At 38.2% G+C, this 24,697-nt stretch overlaps 1 protein-coding gene across 2 annotated transcripts in view; it reads left to right on the forward strand.

Moving 5' to 3' along the window:
* prkdc (protein kinase, DNA-activated, catalytic subunit) overlaps positions 1 to 24,697 on the forward strand; it is a 35,694-nt gene that overhangs the window by 1,355 nt on the left and 9,642 nt on the right. Inside the window, exons 5-64 of one of the 2 annotated variants that reach the window (XM_051114798.1) lie at positions 662 to 770; positions 925 to 1,037; positions 1,114 to 1,213; positions 1,305 to 1,360; positions 1,463 to 1,493; positions 1,570 to 1,727; positions 1,856 to 2,002; positions 2,147 to 2,311; positions 4,124 to 4,292; positions 4,386 to 4,435; positions 4,539 to 4,673; positions 4,840 to 4,989; positions 5,098 to 5,210; positions 5,316 to 5,475; positions 5,565 to 5,651; positions 5,802 to 5,921; positions 6,748 to 6,907; positions 7,069 to 7,175; positions 7,379 to 7,469; positions 8,073 to 8,236; positions 8,358 to 8,510; positions 8,954 to 9,061; positions 9,166 to 9,392; positions 9,488 to 9,582; positions 9,671 to 9,770; positions 9,915 to 10,048; positions 11,002 to 11,232; positions 11,362 to 11,591; positions 11,704 to 11,912; positions 12,111 to 12,243; positions 12,340 to 12,498; positions 12,632 to 12,835; positions 13,119 to 13,307; positions 13,418 to 13,522; positions 13,745 to 13,912; positions 15,503 to 15,630; positions 15,731 to 15,938; positions 16,882 to 17,060; positions 17,396 to 17,564; positions 17,800 to 17,865; positions 17,951 to 18,014; positions 18,197 to 18,345; positions 18,450 to 18,587; positions 18,673 to 18,792; positions 18,874 to 19,017; positions 19,122 to 19,273; positions 19,417 to 19,548; positions 19,642 to 19,753; positions 19,903 to 20,030; positions 20,122 to 20,271; positions 20,367 to 20,540; positions 21,090 to 21,188; positions 21,340 to 21,550; positions 21,669 to 21,861; positions 22,027 to 22,233; positions 23,144 to 23,259; positions 23,341 to 23,472; positions 23,586 to 23,765; positions 23,961 to 24,172; positions 24,249 to 24,387. In XM_051114798.1, coding sequence (XP_050970755.1) covers positions 662 to 770; positions 925 to 1,037; positions 1,114 to 1,213; positions 1,305 to 1,360; positions 1,463 to 1,493; positions 1,570 to 1,727; positions 1,856 to 2,002; positions 2,147 to 2,311; positions 4,124 to 4,292; positions 4,386 to 4,435; positions 4,539 to 4,673; positions 4,840 to 4,989; positions 5,098 to 5,210; positions 5,316 to 5,475; positions 5,565 to 5,651; positions 5,802 to 5,921; positions 6,748 to 6,907; positions 7,069 to 7,175; positions 7,379 to 7,469; positions 8,073 to 8,236; positions 8,358 to 8,510; positions 8,954 to 9,061; positions 9,166 to 9,392; positions 9,488 to 9,582; positions 9,671 to 9,770; positions 9,915 to 10,048; positions 11,002 to 11,232; positions 11,362 to 11,591; positions 11,704 to 11,912; positions 12,111 to 12,243; positions 12,340 to 12,498; positions 12,632 to 12,835; positions 13,119 to 13,307; positions 13,418 to 13,522; positions 13,745 to 13,912; positions 15,503 to 15,630; positions 15,731 to 15,938; positions 16,882 to 17,060; positions 17,396 to 17,564; positions 17,800 to 17,865; positions 17,951 to 18,014; positions 18,197 to 18,345; positions 18,450 to 18,587; positions 18,673 to 18,792; positions 18,874 to 19,017; positions 19,122 to 19,273; positions 19,417 to 19,548; positions 19,642 to 19,753; positions 19,903 to 20,030; positions 20,122 to 20,271; positions 20,367 to 20,540; positions 21,090 to 21,188; positions 21,340 to 21,550; positions 21,669 to 21,861; positions 22,027 to 22,233; positions 23,144 to 23,259; positions 23,341 to 23,472; positions 23,586 to 23,765; positions 23,961 to 24,172; positions 24,249 to 24,387 — 8,532 coding nt within the window. The remainder of the gene's footprint in view (positions 1 to 661; positions 771 to 924; positions 1,038 to 1,113; positions 1,214 to 1,304; positions 1,361 to 1,462; positions 1,494 to 1,569; positions 1,728 to 1,855; positions 2,003 to 2,146; positions 2,312 to 4,123; positions 4,293 to 4,385; positions 4,436 to 4,538; positions 4,674 to 4,839; positions 4,990 to 5,097; positions 5,211 to 5,315; positions 5,476 to 5,564; positions 5,652 to 5,801; positions 5,922 to 6,747; positions 6,908 to 7,068; positions 7,176 to 7,378; positions 7,470 to 8,072; positions 8,237 to 8,357; positions 8,511 to 8,953; positions 9,062 to 9,165; positions 9,393 to 9,487; positions 9,583 to 9,670; positions 9,771 to 9,914; positions 10,049 to 11,001; positions 11,233 to 11,361; positions 11,592 to 11,703; positions 11,913 to 12,110; positions 12,244 to 12,339; positions 12,499 to 12,631; positions 12,836 to 13,118; positions 13,308 to 13,417; positions 13,523 to 13,744; positions 13,913 to 15,502; positions 15,631 to 15,730; positions 15,939 to 16,881; positions 17,061 to 17,395; positions 17,565 to 17,799; positions 17,866 to 17,950; positions 18,015 to 18,196; positions 18,346 to 18,449; positions 18,588 to 18,672; positions 18,793 to 18,873; positions 19,018 to 19,121; positions 19,274 to 19,416; positions 19,549 to 19,641; positions 19,754 to 19,902; positions 20,031 to 20,121; positions 20,272 to 20,366; positions 20,541 to 21,089; positions 21,189 to 21,339; positions 21,551 to 21,668; positions 21,862 to 22,026; positions 22,234 to 23,143; positions 23,260 to 23,340; positions 23,473 to 23,585; positions 23,766 to 23,960; positions 24,173 to 24,248; positions 24,388 to 24,697) is intronic. The other variant, XM_051114799.1, reaches the window with a different exon arrangement.

Consider the following 24,697-nt stretch of genomic DNA (forward strand, 5'->3'; position numbering starts at 1 on the left):
AAAGGGATAGTTCACCCAAAAATGAAAATGTCATTAATTACTCAGTACTCACCCTTATGTTGTTCCAAACCTGTAAGACCTTTGTTCATCTTCAGAACACAGAACAAAGAATTTTTTTATGAATAGACAGCAATGCAACTGAAACATTCAAGGCCCAGAAAGTTAGTAAGGACATTGTTAAAATAGTGCATGTGACATCAGTGTTTCAACTCTAATGCTATGAAGTTACGAGAATACTTTTTGTGTGCAAAAAAAACAAAAATAATGACTTTATTCAAGACAAGAGAAGAAATTGTTAAATAAAGTTTTTTTTTTTTTTTTTTTCTTTGTGCACAAAAAGTATCCAAAAAGTATTCTTGTGGCTTCAGGTTAAATCACTGATATCATATGGACATGGTCACATGCTGTCTAAGGAGGGTCAGAAAGCTCCTGGAATTCTTAAAAAATATCCTATTTGTGTTCCAAAGATGAACAAAGGTCTTACACTTTTGGGTGAACTCACTGCAAGGAGAAACATTTTCTTTAAATGTCATGATACCTTTAGGGAGCCTTTAGCTTATTCTTTGCTTTTTGACTCTGACCTGAAGATAGAAAACCTGTGCTAATTACATATTTTGATATTTACAGACAAACTATGTTAACACATCTCACTTCTCTCCAGATACTGTATCTCACAAAAGACTCCAGCATCACCCAAGATCTCAAAATTGGTGATCTGTTCAACAAATTTTACGGAGAGTTATCTCAGAAGAGTAGGGTACCTGATACAGGCAAGTTGAGACGTGTTGTCTTATTTCATTTCCTATTGTAGCAAATATATGTTGGCATTGTCATTAGTCATTGTAACAAGACATGTCAGAATACAAACAAACACGTTAGCACGTACTGTATGCATTATTGAAACACCAATTTCCCTACCAACAGTACTGGGTTACATTTATGAACTCCTCGGAGTGCTTGGTGAAGTGCACCCCAGTGAGATGGTCAACAACTCTGACAAACTCTACAAGGCCTACCTGGGTGAACTTAAAGGACAGGTAAAGACATCCCATCTGCATTTGGAAATGAGATCTTGTATGTAAGTATAAAAGTGCTAAAATCAGTTGTTTTTAGATGACATCTACTACAAAAGAGCCAAAACTTCCTGTTGTTGCTGGATGCCTGAAAGGAATCACAGCTCTGATGGTGAACTTTACCAAATCAATGGACGAAGGTGGGCATGTGTTTTATGTAAATTTACTGTCCTGCATTGGTCTTAACCTACTGTAACTGAATAAATATGCTCACTGCTTTGCTTTAAACAGACCCAGTTACGTCAAAAGAAATCTTTGATTATGCGCTAAAAGCAATCTCTCCACAGGTAGGATTAATGTTGTTATTTTACCATTTTTATGTAGTACATGTCACATTTTCTGTTCGGGGCTCACTAATAAATACGTTTCTTCCTTCCTTGCCTGTCTAGACTGATATGAAACGATATGCAGTCATGTTTGGTAAGTGGAATTTGACATCGACATATATTTATATGTAATATTTAACTCATCCGTTGTCTTTTTTGACTTTTGACAGCCGGTCTCAAACTGTTCACTAAGCATTCCAGCCAGTTCGGCAATTGTCTCATGGATCATTACATGTCTATCTTTGATGTTATGTCCAAACTTTGTGGACATATAAATGGAGAGCTGAAAAAGAGTAGTTACACGGCACTAGAGTCATTCCTAAAACAGGTCATTTTTTCTGTATGCTGGTTATTCAAAGTATAATGTTTTCATATTTTTTTATTTTTATTTTTTTTGTTGAGATGTTTAACTTGGTTATGGTGACATGTCAAACTTTTTCTCTCATTCTGGTAAAGGTGGCCACTCTTGTGGCGGAGAACACAGAGTTGCACAAAAGCAAGCTGAAATACTTCATGCAGAAGTTCTGTGCTATCATCAGGACCATGGCGTCCACTAATAAAGAACTGTCCATTGCTATCAGAGGATATGGCCTTTTTGCTGCGGTTTGTATCTGGACATTTTAACAGGATAGTAACAGTAGTCTATAATCAAAATCTGTCAGTGTGTCAAATTGTTTTGCATTATTGTAGTTGTTTCTAATTTCTGTTTTTTAAGATTCTCTGCCTTCTGTGTTTGTTCGCCGTTAGCCGTGTAAAGTGGTGTGCCCTCAGGATGTAGATCTGATGTATACAGAGCTGATTCAGCGGTGCAAGCAGATGTACCTGACTGAGACTGACCGGGATGATGACAATGTCTACCAGCTGCCAAGCTTCCTTGACTCCATAGCTAGTGTTCTGGTACACCTTGACCGGGTATGATGAATCTCCTTTACTACGAGCTGTGAATCGCATTGTAGATGATTATATCCAGCATAGAGACAGAGCGACACGTGTCATAATCTGAAAACCACGCCAACGGGAGCTGCCTCCTGTTACTCTGAGAACTACACCCACTGGAGGGAAACTTAATCGCTTATTTTCACTTCATTATTTTAATTATTTTAACCAGGTCAAAGGATTATTTCACCACCCTGTGTAAACATATAGAAGATATATTGAGAAAGTATATTTTATTACCTTTTCCTTACCTTCCTTTTGCTGGAGAAATGATCCAACTGAATGGCTCATCATGAAATACCCTGACCTTCACAACTATTTGTGTCCTTAAACACTCATTTTATTGGGTAGTTCTGTGTTTTTTTTTTTTAGCTTGTTTACTGTACACATTGTCACATAGTAGCTTTTAGACATTATTCTGTTTTTTGTTATAAGTCAGAAATTACAAGGAGGCAGCTTCTCGCAATACAAAGTCAAAGGAGAGCGTTGGATTATTTTTCCCCCGGTATGGGCGTGGCCTAAATGCGCTCTGTCTCTATTGCTTTATCTAGGCCCGTATAAAATCTGTTTAATTTTCCCCCCCAAATTCCATTTTATTTCCAAATTCCATTTTTTCTGTTTTAATTTTTCTAGTCTCTGTTTTAATGGTTAGATTAAAAAATATCAAACAAAAAGCATGTCTGATTAATTAAAATCATGGAACCTACACAGTTTAACAGCAGTTTATTAAATATTTATCAGAAAAATCAATTTTTAAGGCCCTATGAAATAATTTTTTTTCTCAAATTTGGTTTTATTCAAATTCAGTGTTTTCCATTCATTTTCTGAATTATCATTTTAGTGGTTTCATTGAATTTTAATAATCAAAAGCACGTCTAATTAATAAAAACATACTTGTATTAAAATGTATTTATTGTTATTTTACTTTTTTTCAGAAATAGTGTCTTTTTATATATTTCTTGTAAATCCATTTTGGTAAATATTCCTTAAAATAATGTTTTAATAATAATTTGATTATTAGTAGCACTATCATTATATTAGTATTTTTTCTTCATAGTTTCTTCAAGTTAAACCAAACTTTTATTTTGACCAGTTGCTGTGAAGACCCTCAATTTTCTGTTTGTATATGATATGACGATAGTTTTTCTCAAAAGAAATGATAAAATGCTCATAAAGTGACTCTTAAAACAGTTCTAGAGTTTGTTTATTTGTTCATGTACTCATATTGAGGCAGCAGAGGCTGAAAAAACAGCGAGCGCTTCAGTCTGTGTGTAGTAAACGAAACATATCTGCACCATTCATTCACACAGAGTCATGCAGAATATTTAAATAGCATTTTTGGCTTAATATTCACAGACATTAGTCCACTAGTCCATTTTGATTTTAGTGTACTGCCCAACTTTTGATTTATTCATCCAAAAATTGGCAAATTCCATTAAATTCCACATTATACAGTAAATTCAGTTTTTTTAGATTCTGTGATTCAGTCTGTGTTTTCAGCATTGTGGAAATCACAGGGCCCTATTTGTCTATCCGTTAAAAATGTTGATAAGTTGGCATTTTAAATATTCAGTATGTAGGTCAAATTTTTAGTCCCCTATTTTATGCTGTTGCATCTAAATAGGTTTGGTCATCGCTTTAGGACCACAAATTTAGTTTTAAGTGTCTTTTAGAGTCAAATGAACATATAAAATTTTTCAATATTTGTTACTGATGCCTTTGTTTCGCTCTGTAGTTCACCTGTTTTCACCTAACAAATTATAATGTAATTTCTATAACTGGTTGCAGATCCCTGAAGTGTACACGCCTGTGCTAGAGCGCCTCCTTGTGGTTCAGATGGACAGCTTTCCTCAGTACAGCCCAAGAATGCAGTACGCCACCTGCCGCTCCATCATCAAGGTGTTTGTTGCCATGGCAGTTCGAGGTCCAGTCCTCTGGAGTTTCACTAGTTCTGTGGGTAAGGATGAACTGGAGGTTAGCCTTGGCCGATCTGATTTAAGGTTAGATTTGCTAGTTTTACTAGTCTCACTCTTCATTTATTCAACAACAGTTCACCAAGGCCTGATCAGAGTGTGCTCTAAGCCTGTTCCTCAGTCAGAAGTAAGAGTTTTTGCTCAAAGTGCTTTTTTTGTTTGTTTATATTGTGATTATCATACCATAATGTGTGAGAGCTTGATTCTGTATGTATTATTCCACCCATGAGGAGCAGAACATTCCTTCAGGAGTTTCTCAGACTGAGGAGGACTCCACCCTGGTGCGCTCTGGGAAATGGAAAGTTCCTTCCTCTAAGGATTACCTGGACCTCTTTAAGGGACTTCTGGACTGTGAAAACCTTAAAGTAAGAAATCAAATATATATTTGATGTAGGACACAGTGTTATTTAAGGTAACAGTTTAACTTGTTACTATTTTAGTATGTTATTTGTTTAGAATGTGATCCTTTAATTATGACAGTTGTTTAAAGCTTAATCTAATGCTTTTACCGATTTAATTTCCTGTTTTCAGGACACAGGATTCATGGATGCAGCTCCAGCTGCCAAGAACTACAACCTAAGAGACATAAACCGACACTTATATGATGCAGTGGTGCAGTCAGTCATGAAGATTTTGGAGAAACTTGATCTTTCAGTGCAAAAAGTCAATGCAGCTGACGAGGTACTGTTGCAGTGCTCCACCTTGAATGAATAGCAAAAATGTGGATAGTCAAAGAAACAGAGCATAAATTAAAAATGTTTTTAGTGAAATACTTATTTTTTTTCTTAGGCGCAGAGTGATGCAAGTGCTGGATTTATGCCTTCATCTGACCCCACAGCAAACCTTATACCCAACAAACCCAAAGACTTCATTGCCTTTATCAACTTGGTTGACTTCTGCAGGTGTCAAAACTCTTTTCCAGTGGACCAGTCATAAATCAAACAAACAGAAACACACTCTTATTGTTTGAGATTTAATACATGAGATTATTGTTATCCTTTTTACAGTGAATTATTGCCTTCAAGAAATCCTGAGTATTTTGCCCAGTGGATGCACCCCCTGTGTCACGAGCTTATTCTGCAATCAATACGTTTCCCTCTGGTCAGCGGCTTTTATAAACTCCTCTCCCTCTCTATGGGCATTGCAAAGAAAATCCACTATTTTCAGGTAATACACATTCTCCATCATATGAATCAACTCCTGAATTTAATGTTTTAATAAACTGTATGACAAAACTGTATGTCTCTTATTTATAGAACCTAAAACAAGAGCCCAACAGTGTTGGCGGTGGCTCAACCATGGAGAATGCTTGTTTTTCGCTCCTTGCAAAATTTGGAAAGGAGGTGCCATTTCAACTCTTTTTTTTTTTTTTACTGCTTTATTTCTGTGTTAGGTGGTTGAACATTGCCGTGAGCTTTGTTTAATTCATAATAGAATTTTCTGTTGTTGTATATGATGAATGCAGTGATAAAACATTTTTGTTGTTTCCTCAGGTTTGTGTACGTATGAAACAATATAAAGATGAGCTCCTGGCTGCCTGTCTGATGTTCATCCTCTCTCTTCATCCTGACATGGTGGCTCTGGATATCAAGGCATACATCCCTGCTCTGCAGGTTAGAAAATGAACGGGAAATGTTGTGATCATCAGCATTAGTATTTTTTGGGGCTGTCAGTTGATTTAAAAAAAAAAAAATTAACTAATTAATCACACATTTTTTCTGAAATGAATCGTGATTAATCACGAATAACCCCACCTAACATTAAAGTTTTTAAATATACTTTTATCCTGCAATAATTTCACATTCAATCTTCACATTAACGTTGAAACAACAAACATTTAATATTTGTTAAAAAAAAAAAAATATGACTGAAGATATCACATACCAATATTTCTGATGTCTCAATATTTAACCATTGACTATAGCCATTCAACCTTACAATATAATTGAGAAAAATCTATTTGAATATTTATTAGATTTTAAAAAATAACAGCTTGTAATTTAAGTGAATTTAAGTGAACTTAAACAGTCTTCACAGAAACCTGACATGGCCTGACAACATCTCATCTGACCTCGTTTCACTGTTGTTCTACTGAAGCTCCTTGTCAACTGTACATTTCCCCCGCGCTCGTTTGACTAGCAAAAGTCTCCTGTTTGATGTGATCATAATAAAGATGCTCTGCATCTAAATAAATGCACTTCAAAAGCAGCATTGGTGATTGGGGTGGTCAGCCCTAGAGTTAACTGTGTTAAATAATTTTAACGCCGCTAAACTGGAAAAAATTAATTTCCTAAATTAACACACTGATTTTGACAGCACTAGTATTTTTAAATTAACCATAAGTAGGAATCACATTTTGAAGTGATTGAGAAACAAACTAAAACGTGATAGAATTTTGGAATGGAATATCATCATCTGTTTTTATTTTTTTGGTTGCAGGCTGCTCTACGGCTAGGTTTGAGTCATGCTCCTTTAGCCACAGCAGCACTGGATGCTCTGGAGTCCTGGTCCTCTCTTATCCCAGCTGCCATCATGCAGCCACACTATGCAGACGTCTTGCCACATTTAGATGGCTACCTCAAAACAACCACTAACTCTGGTCAGTTATTCATAATTTCATCATATAATCTCTACTGTACTGTCAAAGAAATGTTCACAGCTTACTATTGTAAATTTACTATTAAATATATATATGGGTCAGTGATTATTTTGAAATTAGTCCTTTTTGTAATTTGTATTTATTTTTAATCATCCCATTAGAAAAAGATGACGGCAATATGGAAGTGACATTTGTCTCAACGGGAGGCTTAAAAAGTTATGGACAAGTCATGTTAAGGCTTCTGAAGAAATCAAAACACTTTTCTGTGGTAATAAGATTGATTTGTTTGCCATATTTAGATTTTGTCTGTTTTGTTAATCTAACAGAGCTGAGATGTAACTAAAATAATGTAACATGTAATTGCATGCACAGATATTCAGTAGCCTGTTTTTAACAATGGTTATTGAGCTATTGGTTATTGGTTTAATGGTCATGACAGTGGTGTCCTAATGTAACTGTGGTCTTCATTAGGGAGATGAGTCTCCGATTGGTGCTGTGAGACGCAGAGTGGTACGTCTGCTTGGACACTTGGGAGGACAGCTCAATAGGAGCCTTGTGACAGGTTGTTTTGTTTCTGCTGCTTTTAAATAAATTCATCATCGACTTTCTTAAACAGCCTGTATTTGTTCACTTTGTTTGGCTATATCTGCTTTAACTTGTTTAGAGGAGAAGCTCACTTCCAGAATAAAAATTTCCAAGATGTTCATGTCTTTAGTTGCAAAGAAAGTAAGGTTTTTGAGATAAACATTTCAGGATTTTTCTCCATATACTTCAATGGTGGCCAATGGGTTGAATGTCCAAATTGCAGTTTATGTGCAGTTTCAAAGTGCTCTGAACGATCACAGCCAAGAAATAAAGGTCTTGTCTAACGAAACGATAGGTCATTGCAGACAGTTTTGAAGTTGGAGGTGAACATGAGATGGAGTTTTTCGCCCTACCCTACCTTTTTGAACCGAAATACATAGATGAAGTCCACTATATGGAAAAAAATCCTGAAATTTTTCCTCAAAAACCTTAATTTCTTTGTGACTGAAGACAGAAAGACATGAACATCTTAGATGTCATGGGGGTGGGTAAATCATCAGAATTTTTATTTTTTTTTATGGAAGTGAACTTCTCCTTTAAAAACGGGCTCTTTTTAAAGTTTTCTCTTATCTAACCCAAGCTGTTTCTGCGGAGGACATGATGAAGCGTTATGTAGCATGGGACTGTGAGAAGAGGCTGCGTTTTGCCGTGCCTTTTAAAGACATGAAGCCTGAGATCTACCTGGACTCCTTCTTGCCACGGGTCACAGAGCTCGCACTGTCCTCCAGTGACAGACAAACTAAAGTAATCATAGTCCTCAGCCAACTTATCTAATTTTCATGTCGTTGTTGATAAAGTTCATCACTGTGTTATTTATTAACCCAAAAAATTGAGGCTAAAGTTGATAATTGTGTCTGGTGTGTAGGTGGCAGCGTGTGAGCTTCTGCACAGTCTGGTCATATACATGGTGGGTAAAGGTGCCCAGATGACAGAAGATGACAAGTCTGCTCCTCCCATGTACAACCTGCACAGAAAAGTCTTTCCTGTTCTTCTGCGCTTGGCCTGTGACGTTGACCAGGTCTTTTATACTTTGTGTGCTCTAAATGTGATAAACCGTTTTTGTTCTTCATTGTACTGTAAAGCAGTGGTTCTTTACCTTTTTGCATCCAAGGTTGCACATGTAGGCCAAGATATTTCCTCTAGTATTCTCCTGTAATGATGACACACATGCTTGTTAACGTTTAACGGTTAATTAATGTAGGAAACAAGTAAATAATTTTCTGTTTACACATTACACAACTTTAATTTGTACATTATTCAAGTTTTTTTTACACTAAGTTGTTTAATTTTTAACGAATGGATGAGTGATTTTGTGGCCTTCTTGGATGTTTTCTGAGGCCCCCTGATTGAAAACCACCTGAAGTTCATGGTTTCATATATAAATTGGGTTCCTTTCATCAGTCTCTTTAATCACAATCATGTGTTAGTTTCTCAGACATTGAAACTTTAACACTTCTTCAGGTGACAAGGCAGCTTTTTGAACCTCTGGTAATGCAGCTTATCCACTGGTTTACCAACAACAGAAAGTTTGAGAGCCAAGACACTGTGGCAGTGCTGGAGGCCATTTTGGTGAGTAAACCCCCTTAGTAGACAAACTTTATTCAAAATTGAGTCAGATGTCTGTAATTTGTGTGGAAACATTTGCTGTAATTCCCTATGTTTGTGTTGCACAGGATGGCATTGTGGATCCGTTAGACAGCACCCTCAGAGACTTCAGTGGCACCTGTATCCAGGAATTTGTCAAATGGTCCATCAAACAGACCACCCCCAAACAGCAGGAAAAGAGCCCAGCCAACATAAAATCTCTCTTTAAACGTATCTACAGCCTGGCTTTACACCCCAACGTCTTCAAGCGGCTTGGAGCTGCGCTCGCCTTTAACAGCATGTACAGGCAGTTCAGGTCAGTGGTTGCATTAGATTCAAGAATGTGAGTAAATGTAAAAAGTGAATGCAAATGTTTTGCGATGTTTGTTCAAATATTGTTGTGTTTCTCAGAGAAGAGAGCTCTTTGGTGGAGCAGTTTGTCTTTGAGGTGCTGGTGGTGTTTGTTGAGAGTCTAGCTCTGGCCCACTTTGATGAAAAATCCTTGGGTAAGAAACTGATCTGTTCTTTGTCAAAACGTCTTGTTTGATGGTCATGACTATTATCTTGGCTTTACAATTGTTTTTGTCTACACAGGAACCGTTCAGCAGTGTTGTAGCTCTCTGGATCATCTGAAGAGGATCATTAAACACAAGGCAGACTCACTCAATAAGAATTCCAAGAGGCGTATACCTAGGTAGACCTACGTTTGTGTGTACAACATGTAAAAGTGAACTTTGCATCTGATGACCCCTTTAAAACGCCCCTTAAATAAAGTAAGTAATGTAAATGTGTAAACATTTTGTAGCTAGCTGACAGATCTGTCTTTTCTGCTTTTCAGAGGTTTCGCTCCAGATCAGTCAGTGTGCTTGTCAGATGTAGTCATGTGGCTGCTGAGCCAGTGTGGAAGACCACAGACTGAGTGCCGACACAGAAGCATGGAGCTCTTCTATGAGTTTGTGCCTCTGTTGCCAGGTACTGGCAGGATATTTATAATGAAGGCAACACAGTGGTTTTAAATTTAAAAACTTGCATTAACACATTTTGTCCTTTTAGAAACTTTGGCTTGTGAAAGCGAACTGAACCAACCATAAAAAGCAACACTGTAATAATTTTAAACCCTGTTTCAGAACGAAGCTATTGATCTATAGTTGTGAAAGCACCCTTAAAGAATCTTAAAGAAAGAGAACTGGCATGAAATGACATATCAAATTGTTCAACTGTAAAAATATTCACTGGTAAAAAAAAAAATATATATATATATATATATATATATGCTTTTTTTGGCCAATTTCAGGAAATATATACTGAATTATTCAATGAACTAGGATACTCAATAGATTAACAAAGTTTTGATTAATTTCATGACTCAAAATGTTTCAGTAATGGGTTTTCTATAAAAAACAGCAGTTGCTGATGGGAAAAAAGTAAATAGGAAAAAGTTTTTTGTTTTTATTGGAGCAATCTGAGAATTTCAGGAAATATATACTGAATTATTTAATGAACTAGGATAGTCAATAGATTAAGAAAATTCCTGATTAATTTCATGACTCAAAATGTTTCAATAATGGTTTTCCAATAAAAAAGCGGTTGTCAATGGAAAAAAGTATATAGGAAGAGTTTTCTCAGAATTTAAGGAAATATGTCCTGAATTATTTTCTGTGGTTTCAATTTTAAATAATTACAGGTTCTTTTCAAAGAAAAGCTTGTTCATAAAAATTCTTTAGAAATGTCTTTGAATTTTGGATGTGACAATAGATGTGATTTACTTCATTTTGCACCTCTAACACTAGGATTGCATCAGAATTAAATATCAGAATGACTATTAAGATTATTAAGAAAAACAAAACAAAACATAATATGACTTTCATCTTCGTTTATATATGCATACACTGTTTCTTTAATTTTTTTTGTTTGTTTTTTTTCAGGTAATGCATCTCCTGCGGCGTGGCTTGATGAACAGGTGAAGAAGCGTGGTCCAGGATTTCTCATTTCATGTTTAGAGGGAGGCGGTTTACTCTCCCAGCCTACTTTGAGAGAGGTTGAAGCCCCCTTCAGCATCAGAAGCACCTTACAATGGATGGATCTACTGCTGGCTGCTCTTGACTGCTACAACACCTTCACAAACCTGCGCTGTATGCAACCCCAAAGGATCCTGGGTGTGTGAATCCACATCATGAAATGCCTAAACTTAAGATACATTGCTAAACAGTTCCTATATCCCTGAAATTCTGTAACTTTTAAATTAACACAAATACTGTCTGTCTCCCGTTCCTCTCTTCATCCAGGCACTGGTGAGAAGTCCAGCTTTTTGCCAGCTCTCCGTTTCTTCCTTACAGAGCTGTCCATGCAGGACGTTCAGACTGCCAGGGCTTGCTTCAAAATGGGTAGTGCCGGTCAGTCACACTTCAGCCCTCGTGAGAAAGAACAGTACAACTACAGCAAGTGCTCCATCATTGTCCGAATTCTGGAGTTCTCCACCATGGTACTGCAGAAATGTCCACAGGACCTCTGGAAGGTATGATTACTTTTGCTCTGAAAGTGTTCCTGCCAAAAATCTAGTAAAGCTACCAGAACATAAAGTTAAAAAATATCATGCTTCTTGACACTTTTTTCCACTTTCTGTTTAGATAATGGAGCAAGATGTTTTCAATTCTTCATTCTTCACACTGGTGGCACTGGCGGTGTGTGAGCCCTCTTCCATTGGGTTCAACATGGCAGATCTGGAGGTGATGACTCAGCTGCCAGAGGTGTGCGCTCCTTTGCTTAAAGCTTTGGCATCAACGCCTTACAGGGCACAGCTGGAGAGCGGCATTAGGAAGAGAATAACCGTACAGAGGTATGTTCAGTTTTTTGCACATTTCACTAAATTGAGTTGTGTGGTCTTGTGGGTTGAGTTGTGGGTTGTTGCACCTACTCTTAAACTTTCACAACAGCTCAAATCTACTTTGTGTTTTTTCCCCAATTCCATTCCCCCTCTTTTTTCCTGCAGTTGAAATCATTTATGTTTGTGTGTTCTCTGTCTTTTTTCGGACAGTGTGGAGGAGTTGTGTGCTATTGACCTGTATGAGACGGACACCAGAGACAGTCATGCTAACATGCATCTGTTACTCTCAGCCTGTAAGCAGCTTCACCAGTCTGGTCTGCTCAACTCCGTTCTACACAGTCAGGTACACACTGAATAAATGAATGCTTTTGTACTTCTGTTCAGCCTACACAATGGTTACATTGACATTTAGGTTGTGATGTTTATCATTTCTCTGTAGGATGCTAGTTATGGTTGCTCTCTGGGCTCCAAACTTCTCACTAGTGTGTATAAAAGCATTGCTCCTGGAAGCGACAGGAAGTCTCTGCCCTCTATGGATGTTGGTAGTAGAAAGTTGGCTGACAGACTTGTGCAGTTGGCATTCTGTTTGGGTGATCAGGCAAGTGGTTTGAATTACAGTTGAAAAAGGAACAGGACTAAGACATTAAAGATCTTTGGCTGTTCATGTTTTGTACGCATCTGTTAAATTAATCCAATCTTGAAACCGGTCTTTATTTCCCTAAACAATTCAGAGTGAACAGACTGTTGGGCTTTTGCTGAACACGATTACGCTCTCCGTCCCTCTCTCTGGCAGTCTTAATCCTCACTTCCTCAGCTTCTCTCATGGAGAGTACTTCTACAGCCTCTTCCAGACATCTCTCAATACTGAGTTACTCCGTAGAGTGGAGCACACAGTGCCGCTGCTGCTGGCTGCAGCCAACCAGAACCCCAGCATGGTGAGCCATCACATTAGACTGGGCTATGTTTATATGTAGATTGAAGAAACCGCTGGCACCATTGGTCCCTATGATTAGACTTATGGTGCAGACAAAATAATCTAGCTAACAGTAAATTCTAGTTGTTCTGCACTTATTATGACTGAAACTGTCTAACTTTTGATTCTGACTTACTCTGATTGCTTAGACATATGCATATACACAAATAAGTGCTAGTAAGAACAGCTTGACCATCTTCTCCAAAAGCACTGAAATCTGAAAAGTTGTTTGACTTTCTCTTCAGGTTAGTATCCTGCTGAACGGCATGTTGGATCATAGTTTCCGTGAGCGTTCAGTCAGAAAGTCCCAAGGCTCACAATTGGCTGAACAGGTGCTCAAGGGCTGGAATTTACTCAGGCCGTGGTGGGAGGGTCCTGCAGCCTCACCAGAGAGCAAAACGTCAGTCCTTTCATTGCTTGCCAAAGTGCTCCAGGTACCTCATCAATTGTACTTTCTTTTTTAGTGCATTGTGAAGAGCTAAAATGGGCACATGAATGGGATTTTAATTACTTTTTTTTTTTTTTTTTTTTTTTTTCCCTGCAGATTGACTCCTCGGTATGCTCCAATACAGATCACCCATCATTCAATGCTGTTTTCACCACATTCACAGCCCTTCTCACAGATACATCTATGCCATTAAATCTCAAGGTAACCTTTTCCAGCTTTAACCACATAGATATTTTTTACTGTTACTCTGTGTTTTGCAAATCTGCACCAAAATCTGCACCCATTATACTCATTCTTGAAGCGACAAAATTGTATTGACACTGTAATATGGTAAAGACCAAAACTGGAAAAACTGGTTTTTAGTGCCTTATGGAGTGTATTTTGATTTCTTCATCTTTCTCTAATTGCACTCTCTGTTATTAGAGCCAGGCTCTGATCATGCTGCCCTTCTTCACGACATTACCCAGCATGCCATTGGAGGAGCTCAGGAGGGCTCTGGAGACTCTGGTGGCTACACATTTCCCTATGCAGTCAGATGAATTCCCCCGCGGATCACTTCAGTGCAACAACTACATGGACTGCATTCGCAAGGTAACGTGCTTAAACTAGATGTCAGGCACTGATGTTTATTCAGCTTTAAAGGAGAAGTCCACTTCCAGAACAAAGTTGTCATCCAAGATGTTCATGTCTTTCTTCAGCCATAAAGAAATTATGTTTTTTGAGGGAAACATTTCAGGATTTTTCTCCATATAATGGTCTGATATGGTGCCCTGATTTTGAACTTCCAAAATGTAGTTTAAATGTGGCTTCAAACGATCCAAAATGTGGTTGTAAACAATCCCAGCCGAGGATAAGAAGGGTCTTATCTAGCGAAACGATCAGTTATTTTTATAAAAATAATACAATTTATATACTTTTTAATGTCAAATGCTCATCTTGTCTCACTCTGCCTGAACTATTTTTTTTCCCGGTTCATGACAGTTAGGGTATGTCTCAAAATTTCCATCTCATGTTCTCCCTCAACTTCAAAATAGTCTTATATCGCTGCTTTACCTTTTTTGTTAAGGGTGTTTGAACTTCTTTGCATGTTCACTTTGCAAAGACTGTGTCGGTAGTTCTGCAGCGATGTAGGATGATTTTGAAATGATTTTTGAAGTTGAGGGAGAAAATACGTTTATTGACATACCCTAACTGTCTTGAACCACGATACACAGAGTTCAGGGAGAGCAAGACAAGACGAGTGTTTGAGATTAAAAAGTATTTAAATTGTATTTTTTTTAATGAAAATAACCGATCGTTTCACTAGATAAGACCCTTCTTCCTCGGATGGGATCGTTTGCAACCGCATTTGGGATCGTTTGAAGCCGCATTTAAACTGCATTTTGGAAGTTCAAACTCGGGGCACCATATCAGTCCATAATATGGAGAAAAACTTTGGAATATTTAACTCAAAAAACATAATTTCTTTACAGCTGAAGAAAAAAAGACATGAACATCTTGGATGACAAGGGGGTAAATACTTTATCTGTAAATTTTTGTTCTGGAAGTGGACTTCTCCTTCAAGTGGTTATACTCACAATACTGTGCGTATACTGTGAATACTATAGTATTTTTGCTGAATGCGAAAGTCACGCCTGACTCTTAACCAGAAGGATGCTTTGCTTTTCCAATCTCCAGTGTTTCTAGTCAAATTAGCGTATATTCCGAGCTGATAATCTAATGTTAAACCTATTAAAATGTTTTTAAAAAGCACATGGCTCCATAGCGCCATCACTTTGCAATGTTGCAATGACCGTCATTGGTCAGTGCCTCACTTCTCAAAGGTTAATGAGTGTAGATGGCACTAAGCTGCCAACGTTAGCTACATTAAAAGCAGATGGGCGCTGTTTGAATGGGTTCCTATGGAGACCAGAACAGAAGAGCATCCAATCGGAAGTTAGAATTCATAATGGTGCCACTCATCGTTTTCTCAGGAAGAAGGTCTATAGATACCGTGTTTTACTCTTTGAAATGACTTGAAATAAGTAAATTAACAACAGTGACTTGAATTTGACATTTTGTCACTTAATGTAACCCTTGTTCAAATAAAGTAAAACTGGAGATAACGGAGAACTCAAAAAAAAAGTTATGTTCTTTTTTTGTAAAATGATAATAATTGGTCATTTGTTTTGATAACATCAGTTTTTAGAGGCGCTGCAGCTGTCTCAGAGTCCTTTATTATTGAAACTCATGGCTAGAGTTCTGTGCCGTGACAAGAAACATATCATGGAGGAGCTCTTTCAGACCTGCTTTCAAAATATTGCTCGGCAGTAAGTTCAAAAAGATTCCTCTTTATATGTCTATATTTACTTATATGTGCTTGGATTTATTTCTAATATGCATATTTTGCGTATTATTTCTCTTTGTCAGGTCCCAGTCAGAAAGACAGGTTCTTCTTCTCAGCTCTGTCTATCAGTCATTTCAAGCCAAAGATGTGCCTTCAAACTCAATGCTTATGGGTCTTATAGACCGAGTCCTGCTGCCGATGGCCTCTCACTGCAGCCCTCAAGCACTCTCTCAGTTCTTCATTACCAATATTACTGATATCATGACTACTCTACAGGCACGCTTCACCAAGGTGAGTTACATTGGATTATTAAAGGGGTCATCGGTTGCTAAGTTCACGTTTTCATGTTGTTTGAACATTAATGTGTGTTGACAGTGTATGTACAAATCTACCCTATAATGATAAAAATCCGTGCAGTGGTTTTTAATTAATCTGTAAAAATAATATCCCCTTTTTCAAATCGAGCCGTTCTCAGATGCCTGTCGGTGTGCCATCACACAGACAGAGGCTGCTCCCACGATAGTTGATTGACATGAGCGTCTTACCTAAGACCAGCTGTCACAGTCCAGTAACTTTCCTTGTTTCGGTGCCGAAGCAGCGATGTTAGACATGAATATCTCAGATTGAGCGACTGAGGTGTTGTGTTGCTGGATGTAATAATGAACATAGTGGTCGTCATTTACTCCCGACATCTGAGCCGCTGAAGATGCAGTGGATTACGTTTGTTTGTGAAGGGAATGCGCCGCCCGATCTACATATATCCGTCTATGTTCGTGCAAATGATTCGTGATCCAGCTTCACTTACAGCCGAAGTGTGTATAAGTGTTTTTTTATGAATCTTTGCGATCGCCTTTCCTTATAACGTGGTAGTTAGGAAGTTTAGCGGCTAAATGCGGCTAAAGTAAACAAGATCGTCACTCCACAGAGAGAAGAGAGGGGTGGGGCGAGCAGAGCTCATTTGCATTTAAAGGAACAATTCCTTAGAATGAGATAATTTTTGCAGAGCTCATTTTGACAAGGTTAAAAAAGGTGTTGTTTTACACTACCATTGAGAATTTTTAATCAAAGTATATTAGAGACTTTTCATTAAGACCCTAAAGAATCATATCAACTTGTGGAAAATGGGCATCCGATGACCCCTTTAAAGTATACTAAATATGATTCAAATCTAAAAACAGTTTTGCGCTGTCATTCAGACATACTGCTATTGTGTTTCCTGTCATCTCTCCTCCAGTCTGTCGAGTCAGTGTTTGAGAGTCAGATTATGATGAAGATTGGCTGTTGTAAGCTGCTGGAGGTGTTATACTCTCGTCTGCCTAAAGAAGAAGTCTATTCTAAAAACTCTGCTATCAACCAGGCCTTCTGTGGCACAGGAAGTGCAGAAGGCAATGAGCTTTCCAAGAACCTTCTCAAGTATGTATTACCTTTTTTTTTATTATTGTTTGAGAAGTTGTTTCATCACATTCGGGAAGAAAATATGATTTCTTCCTTTTGTTATTGCAACTTTAAAGGAGTAATTCACCCACAATTAAAAAAAATATTTAATGGAATACATTCTGTGAGATAACTCTTTATGTATTCTACACAAAAAGAATGTTGTTGTTTTTTTTTAAACCTTTAAATATATTGGTAAGTAATAAAATTAAGTCTCAGCCTCGGGAATTCAGGAGCGAACAGCAAAAAAATGCTATAATTGCGAAGTAGATTTTATTTTAATATCTGAACCTAATCAATACAATATATGTCAGATCGTGTTTTGAGGCTTTCACTGAGAACATGGCAGGAGAGACGGTTCTGCTGGAGCTGAGGAGACAGTATCACTGTGCTGCTTATAACTGTGCCATCGCCTTGATCAGCTGCAGCTTCAATGAGACCAAATTCTATCAGGGCTTCCTTTTCACTGAGAAACCTGACAAGGTCTGTTTCTGTGCATACATATAATTCAATATGTATTGTGTACAGGCAGTGTTCATAATGTTTGTTACATTTATTATTTTCATTTTTAAAGTATATGTTCATACATTGCATAAGAAAGGTGCACACACTTTCTTAGTTAAACAGATGTATAATTTCAAGTGTCCATTTTTTCTGATTAGTATAGCATTTTCTATATTTGTAAATTAATTTGTCTGATAATATTTTTTTACTCCAGAATCAATTCATATTTGACAACCTCATTGATGCACAAAGAGTGTACAACTTTCCTATAGAGATTGATGTAAGTAAAGCTTTTAAATATGTTATATTTGTATTTGTTTTGTGTTGTGTTTTGTGTATTTTATCATGTTTCCTTGCGTTTACAGGTCCCTATTGAGAGGAAAAAGAAATATGTCATGATCAGGAAAGAAGTGAGCGGAGACAATGGAGGTGAGTTGTCTGAGAGTGTTAACTACATGTTTAGAAGGATAAATGCCATCCTTGAATATTTATGAAGATGTTGTTGTTGTCATGTATATTCCAGGACTGATTTTAGCATAAGTTCACAAGGTGCTTTCATAGATGCCATCTGCTCTCTTGTAAGTCCTGTTCATTATCTCATTCTCTTTCAGATGCACCTGTATATCTCTCCTCCCAATCCTACATGGCAGACAGCAGTCTCAGTGAAGAGATGAGTCAGTTTGACTTTTCCACTGGAGTTCAGAGCTTCTCCTACAGCTCCCAGAATCCTTCAGGAGAGAGCAGCTCCAACAGGACTCGGGTATGTCTCAGGAAACATTAATGTTTTTTGGGTTTTTTTTAAGTGGAGGTTAGAGGTTCAGAAGATAATCAAAATTTTTTATGAATAACTGTCTGCATTTTTAGGAGCGTAAAGAGGTCATGTCTCAGGATGAGACTGTGGAGCTTGAGATGGATGAGTTGAATCAACATGAGTGCATGGCCAATATGACGGCACTGCTGCGCCACATGCAAAGGAACAACATCACTCCTAAAACAGAGGAGGTCAGTCTCATGACCTTACAGGCATGAACAGTTTTGAGCAGATTTCAGGTCAGAACTGCTGGATATGTACTGTATTTTGTTTTAGGGAGTTGCACCTAGTGATCTTCCTCCCTGGATGAAGTTCCTTCAGGGGAAGCTGGACAATCCGTCCACCCCACTGAACATTAGACTCTTCATAGCCAAGCTTATCATCAATACTGAAGAGGTACTGCTTCAGAGGGTTCTCTTTGCCTCTCCCTGGATTTATTGATATGTTGTAATTTTATTATACATCTTTATTGTCCAGATATTTCGTCCATATGCGAAGTTTTGGCTGGGCCCACTGGTGCAGCTGGTGGTTTCCAGTAGCAATGGAGGAGAGGGCATTCACTTCATGGTAGTGGATATAGTGGTGACTGTGCTCTCATGGGCAAGTGTGGCCACACCAAAGGTATTTTTACCCGTGTACTTTATTTTCAATGATTTTAATGTACATTGCATTCATTCTAATACATTGTATTGTGTCTTTATTGTCTTACCTCTCTAACTGTTTAGGGTAGCACAAGAGATGAAGTTTTGGCTAATAGGCTCCTTGGGTTTCTGGTAAAGAACTGCTTTAACTCCAAACGGGCTGTTTTCCGACACAACCTGGAGATTATCCGCACAGTTGTGGAGTGCTGGAAGGACTGCCTTACAATACCCTATGAGTAAGGAAAACAAATGGATCAAAGTGCTTTATTTATTATTTATTAGTTTATAAATGAAGTGAAAATATTTCAGAATGGGTTGCTGAAATTCTAGGCTTGACCATGCATGCAAACTGTTATTTTTTCTACTTTTCGTCCTATAGTTTGATATACGAACGGTTTGCTGGAACTGATCCCAACAGCAAGGATAACTCTGTTGGACTACAGCTTTTAGGCATTGTATTGGCCAATAATCTTCCTCCTTATGACGCTGCTTGTGGCATTGAGCATGACAGGTAAACATTTTGTTAACATATACTGTAAATGTGTAAACATTAGAAATATGAATGTAAAATCAGTGGTGTTCTCTGTGAATTTCTGTGTTACAGATACTTTCAGTCACTGGCCAGCAACTTGTCATTCATCAGATATAAAGAGGTTTACTCAGCAGCTGCTGAGATCATTGGTTTAATCCTAAACTACATGACTGAGAAGGAAAATGTATGTGTGGCTGTTTGATCCTTTCAAACTATATCACATTTGTCATCTGAGATATTTTGTTTTACATTGCAACACTGTATAATGTTGTAAATGTAAAGGTTGTCTTTAGATGGTATCCCATAACCAACTGTTCTTTTTCTTTGTTTTAGCAAAATGAAGGGCCCTTAATGAATATCACTATTACAAAGCTTATGGATTTGAGGAAGAAGGAGGTGGATGACAAATTTATTGTTTGTCTGAGCAAAGTGTCCAAACACTTCCCACCCATAGTGGATCGGTGAGATGCATATCTTTTTCTACCATTAAGGCCTATGCAGTAAGAGCTTAAGGTTGTTTCTGTAAATAATGTTTGACTTTATATTCCACAGATTTGTAAATCCTGTGTTTTATTTGCTGCCAAAGCTGCATGGCATTTTGAAGACGCACTGCCTTGAGTGTGTGCTGAGTCGTGCTGATGTCATCCCTGAAATTTACCTGCACCTGAAGACCAAGGGCTTCTCACAGATCATGAGCCACAAGTCTGCTCATTTTGCTTGTGTTATTTCAAGTTTTATGTCTGTGACTGTCAATATCATAGATAAACCCACTTCACATCACATGCTGTGTCTTTCAGAGATGAAGGCAGGCAGCTGGTTTGTCTGGATATCATACATAAGATCCTGGCCCGTCTGAAACCAGAAGAGCTGAAGGAGATTTTGGAAGCCGTCACAGCATTTGTGTCTCACCCTTCTCCTGTCTGCAGAGAGAGAATGTATGACATCCTGATGTGGATCCAGGACAACTACAGGTAACTAACGCTATAAACTTCCCCTTATCCAGTCTACTTTTGGTATGAAACAAAGTCTCAGCTTTCAAATTTTTTTTTTTTTTTAAAGAAATTCATACAATAAATACCATTTAATGGCTTTTAAATGTATCGTGACAGATCGCTGTAGTGCCTCAGTTCAAGTGACAAGTGAACTGATCATCTTTTCCTCTTTACTAGTTATAGCATGAAATAAACATGAATGCACATCAGAAGGCGTCTTATTTCATTCGTGGAAAGACGTCAGTACACACTATTTTTCAAGTTCAAGTCCATCTACTCTCTTTTCTGGTTTGTTTGTTGGACAAAATGGCAGATTCCATGTTGTGATTGGTCAGATCTACCAGTGAAGGGTCAATTGTGCTGCGTAACATTTTTGTTGAAAGTGTGATAATTAATTTGACCATGTAAAAAATCTGTTTAATGTAACTGTGCTGAATAAATGTATTTATTTCTTATAAAAAAAATATTACTGACAGTGACCCCAAACTTTTGAACACTATTGTACATATAATAATGATGTGTTTGCAGTGACTCTGACAGTATGGAAGACAGCACCTCTGTTGAAGTGCTCAATGTAGCTCGAGAAAGTCTCCTCCAGGGCTTGACAGATGAAAACCGAGGCTTACAGTAAGCAATCTTGTTACCTGCTTTCATTATTTTAATTTCACTTAGATTTTTGACAGTTTTAAACAAAAGCATGAGCATTTGTTCATTTGAATCTTCTCACAAATCAATATCAACAAGTAATTTCTTTCATTCCTGTGTGATTTCTCTTTAGGCTTTATGTGCGTAATTTCTGGAGTCATGAGAGCCGTTTACCTCCAGACACGCTGGAGCGCATGCTTGTGGTGCTGAAGTCACTGTATTCATCTCGCATTGAAGAACAGTTCCTCAGTCTGGCCACTGACCTGCTTCTCGAGATGACCAGTCGCAGCCCTGACTATACACGCAACATGTTTGAGTTCCCACTCTCTGAGTGCAAGTTTCAGGTACTGTTTATTACAGCATTGCAAAAAGCATATCTACATGCTGTTTATTTGAATCATACCAGTTATTCAAATATTTTTCAGTAATTTCAGTGCTTTCTGTTCTATTCATGTTTTCCAGGACTATGCCATTGACTCTAACTGGCGTTTACGGAGTACAGTGCTCACACCAATGTTTATGGAGACCCAAGCTACCCAGGGTTCTGGCTCTCAGGGTTCAGAGGCTGCAGGAAACCAGACGGCCACAATGAGGGGTCAGATCAGGGCCACACAGACGTCCCTGGAGTTCTCTCAGACTCTGGCTCCTGGTGCAGGTACCTCATGAGCTTCAGTTCTTTCACTTATATAGTGTTGTTCAGTGGATTTTGCAACGGCAGGCTCAGATTTGTATCAAAGATGTGAGGAGGAATTTATTGAAGGTTAATTAATTACATTTTTTTGTGTCTTTCTGTTTAATAACAAACATCTATTTTTATCAGGACGACGTTCAGCATATAACTGGTTAACCGGGAGTAGTGTGGACACGCTGGCTGATTATTCCCTTTCATCTGATTCTTTATCATCACTCATGGTGTTTGAGAAAAAGAGATCAGAACGTCCCCAAGCTGCCTGGAGAGCTGTGGGTGCAGGGTTTGGATCCAAACGCCTCACCGCTGCCAGTGATGAAACAGACAGTCGGAGTGCAGGTGAGACAGCAACAAAAAAAAAAAAAAATTTCACTTAAATTTCATTTCTGACAATTTCCCATTAAAGGTTGGACTTGACCAGCCTCTACTGTTAATTTTATCAGCCATTTTTTAATTTAGTCTTAGGCCCCGTCCCAAATCACATCCTAAACCCTTACGGTCTTCCACACTTTCGTGACTCAGTGCCGCTTTGACTGTCGGGTAGAAGTCTGCCACGAAACTTTGCGTCAATGTGGGCTCGGCAGAAATGCGCATAGCAGCCGCAAAGGGGGTGCTTGCGAGCACCCTTCTGAACACTAAAATGATGAATGGGACATCCTACTGTCTCGTTAACTTAATGGACATGCGCACATGGCGGCCTTTGTGAGTCTGCAAGACCGTAAGTGCATGTGAAGTGTGCCATTTGAGACAGGGCTTTAGTCTTAGTCTTTTAAATTAGTCTTAGTACTGTGCCAAATTTACTTTTTAGTTATTATATTCAGTCAACCTTAGCCTATTTTCATTTAGTCAGGTTTTACCCCTGGTTTCACAGACTAGGCTTAAGCCTAGTCCTAGACTAAAATTGTAAGTCTGCGCTGTTTCAGCTGAAAGAAACTTGCACTGACTGATCTTAAAATATACCAGTGCCTTTGTTTCGTCTCAAGATGCACACCAGTAATGTTTTTTTCTAAGGCACAAAGAGTGAGCATGTGCGCATGCTTGCCAGATTGCAAAAATTAAGCAAAACATAAAATGTTGACATAGTCACAGTTACCATTTATTGACCTTATTGTCGTCTCATCATCGTCTCGTTTTAGTCATATGGAAAAGCTCACCAACGAATATTTTTCGTTATAGTTTTCATTAACGAAATGAACACTACTAGCATCAAGCACATCCACAGTGAAAATCTTGGCTGGTTTTCACACAGCTGAGCGGGAGCGACGTGCAGACATCCTGAGGCTCAGGAGGAGATTTCTAAAGGATAAAGAGAAGGAGAGCATCAGATTCGCCAAGAAAGAAATTCAGTCACAAAGAACTGAAAGGGTAGGTCTTCTTTCATAGGTCATCATTTGCATTATCATTTATTATGTTTTTTTATTTAACACTCTTTTCTGTGTTCTACAGGAAAGAAGAGCAGATTTGAAGATCCGTCAGGATGCTCAAGTCACGCTGTACCGCAGCTATAGAGTTGGAGATCTTCCTGATATTCAGATTCAGTTCAGCAGCCTCATTGCACCACTACAGGCCCTGGCACAGGTTCACTGTGATTCAGGATTATTGTCATGATGTGTTCAAGATGTTTGAAAGTAATTCACTAAATATAAACAAATTTATAACAAAGTCAAAAAATTTTAAAATCTGTTTTACAGAAAGATGCCACACTGGCGAAGCAGCTGTTCAGCTCGTTGTTTGCTGGGGTGCTGGTTGAAATTGAGGGACCCAAGTCTAGTAAAGACACAGCTGCCATTCTGAAGGATCTAGTGCAGACCCTGAACACCTTCCTCAACAGGAGCACTGTCTACTTCCCTCCTTTCATTTCTTGCGTGCAGGTGTGTACACACGTGCGCAGTGATAAGTGTATTTAAAAACTATGTACAGCAAGGGAATGGTTGTACAGAGCTATTGTTTACTTAGTCTGTTGCAGAAATTTGAATAGTTTTTTTTTGTTTGTTTTTTTTAATTGGACTATTGGGCTTGTTAGTTGTATTAATATCCCTGATGCAAACACATTTTATACATTGCAGGACATGAGTTATCATCATAAGGCCCTTCTCGGTGTTGAGCCGGCTTTCGTCAGTGCCAGCTGTCTCGCCAGTCTGCAGCAGCCCATGGGCATCCTGTTGCTGGAGGAGAGTTTGCTTCATGGCACTGGAACATCAGAAGAACCTCCTTCAAAACGAGCACGAGGCAAACGAGAGCTGCCACCTGACACAGAAAGATGGATCCACCTTGCCAAGTAAGATCAAACTGTAGTACTCGCTTGTTTATCATGCTCACAGCCTCATCAGTTACTGATTCATTTTCCTCTGTAGACTTTACAGGTCCTTGGGAGATTATGATGTGGTCAGGGGAATCTTTAGTGGCAAGGTTGGCACAAAGTCAATAACGTTCACAGCCCTGCAAGCAGAGGCAAAGAGTGATTATGCTGAAGCTGTGAAGCTGTACAATGAGGTATTGATCCATGTTTTCTTGTCACAAACACAATATGGGGACATAAATGCATTCAGAATATACATTTGGTTTTAAATATTTAAGGAATAGAGCTGTTATATCAGAGTTTCTCTACATAATATGTGGCAAATTCACAATAACAATATTATGACATATCTATAGAAATGTAAAAAATAAAATAGGTAATGCTATCAGTCAAATTCATCTAGAACTTTTTTTTTTTCCTCTCTCTCTCTTTTGGCTAATGAATCACAATTAAAATACAACTTTAGAGAGGCAGAGAGAGTTTAGGGGTGCAGGTTGAGTGTTA

This window comes from Labeo rohita, chromosome 7 (assembly GCF_022985175.1).
Source record: "Labeo rohita strain BAU-BD-2019 chromosome 7, IGBB_LRoh.1.0, whole genome shotgun sequence".
NCBI lineage: Eukaryota > Metazoa > Chordata > Actinopteri > Cypriniformes > Cyprinidae > Labeo > Labeo rohita.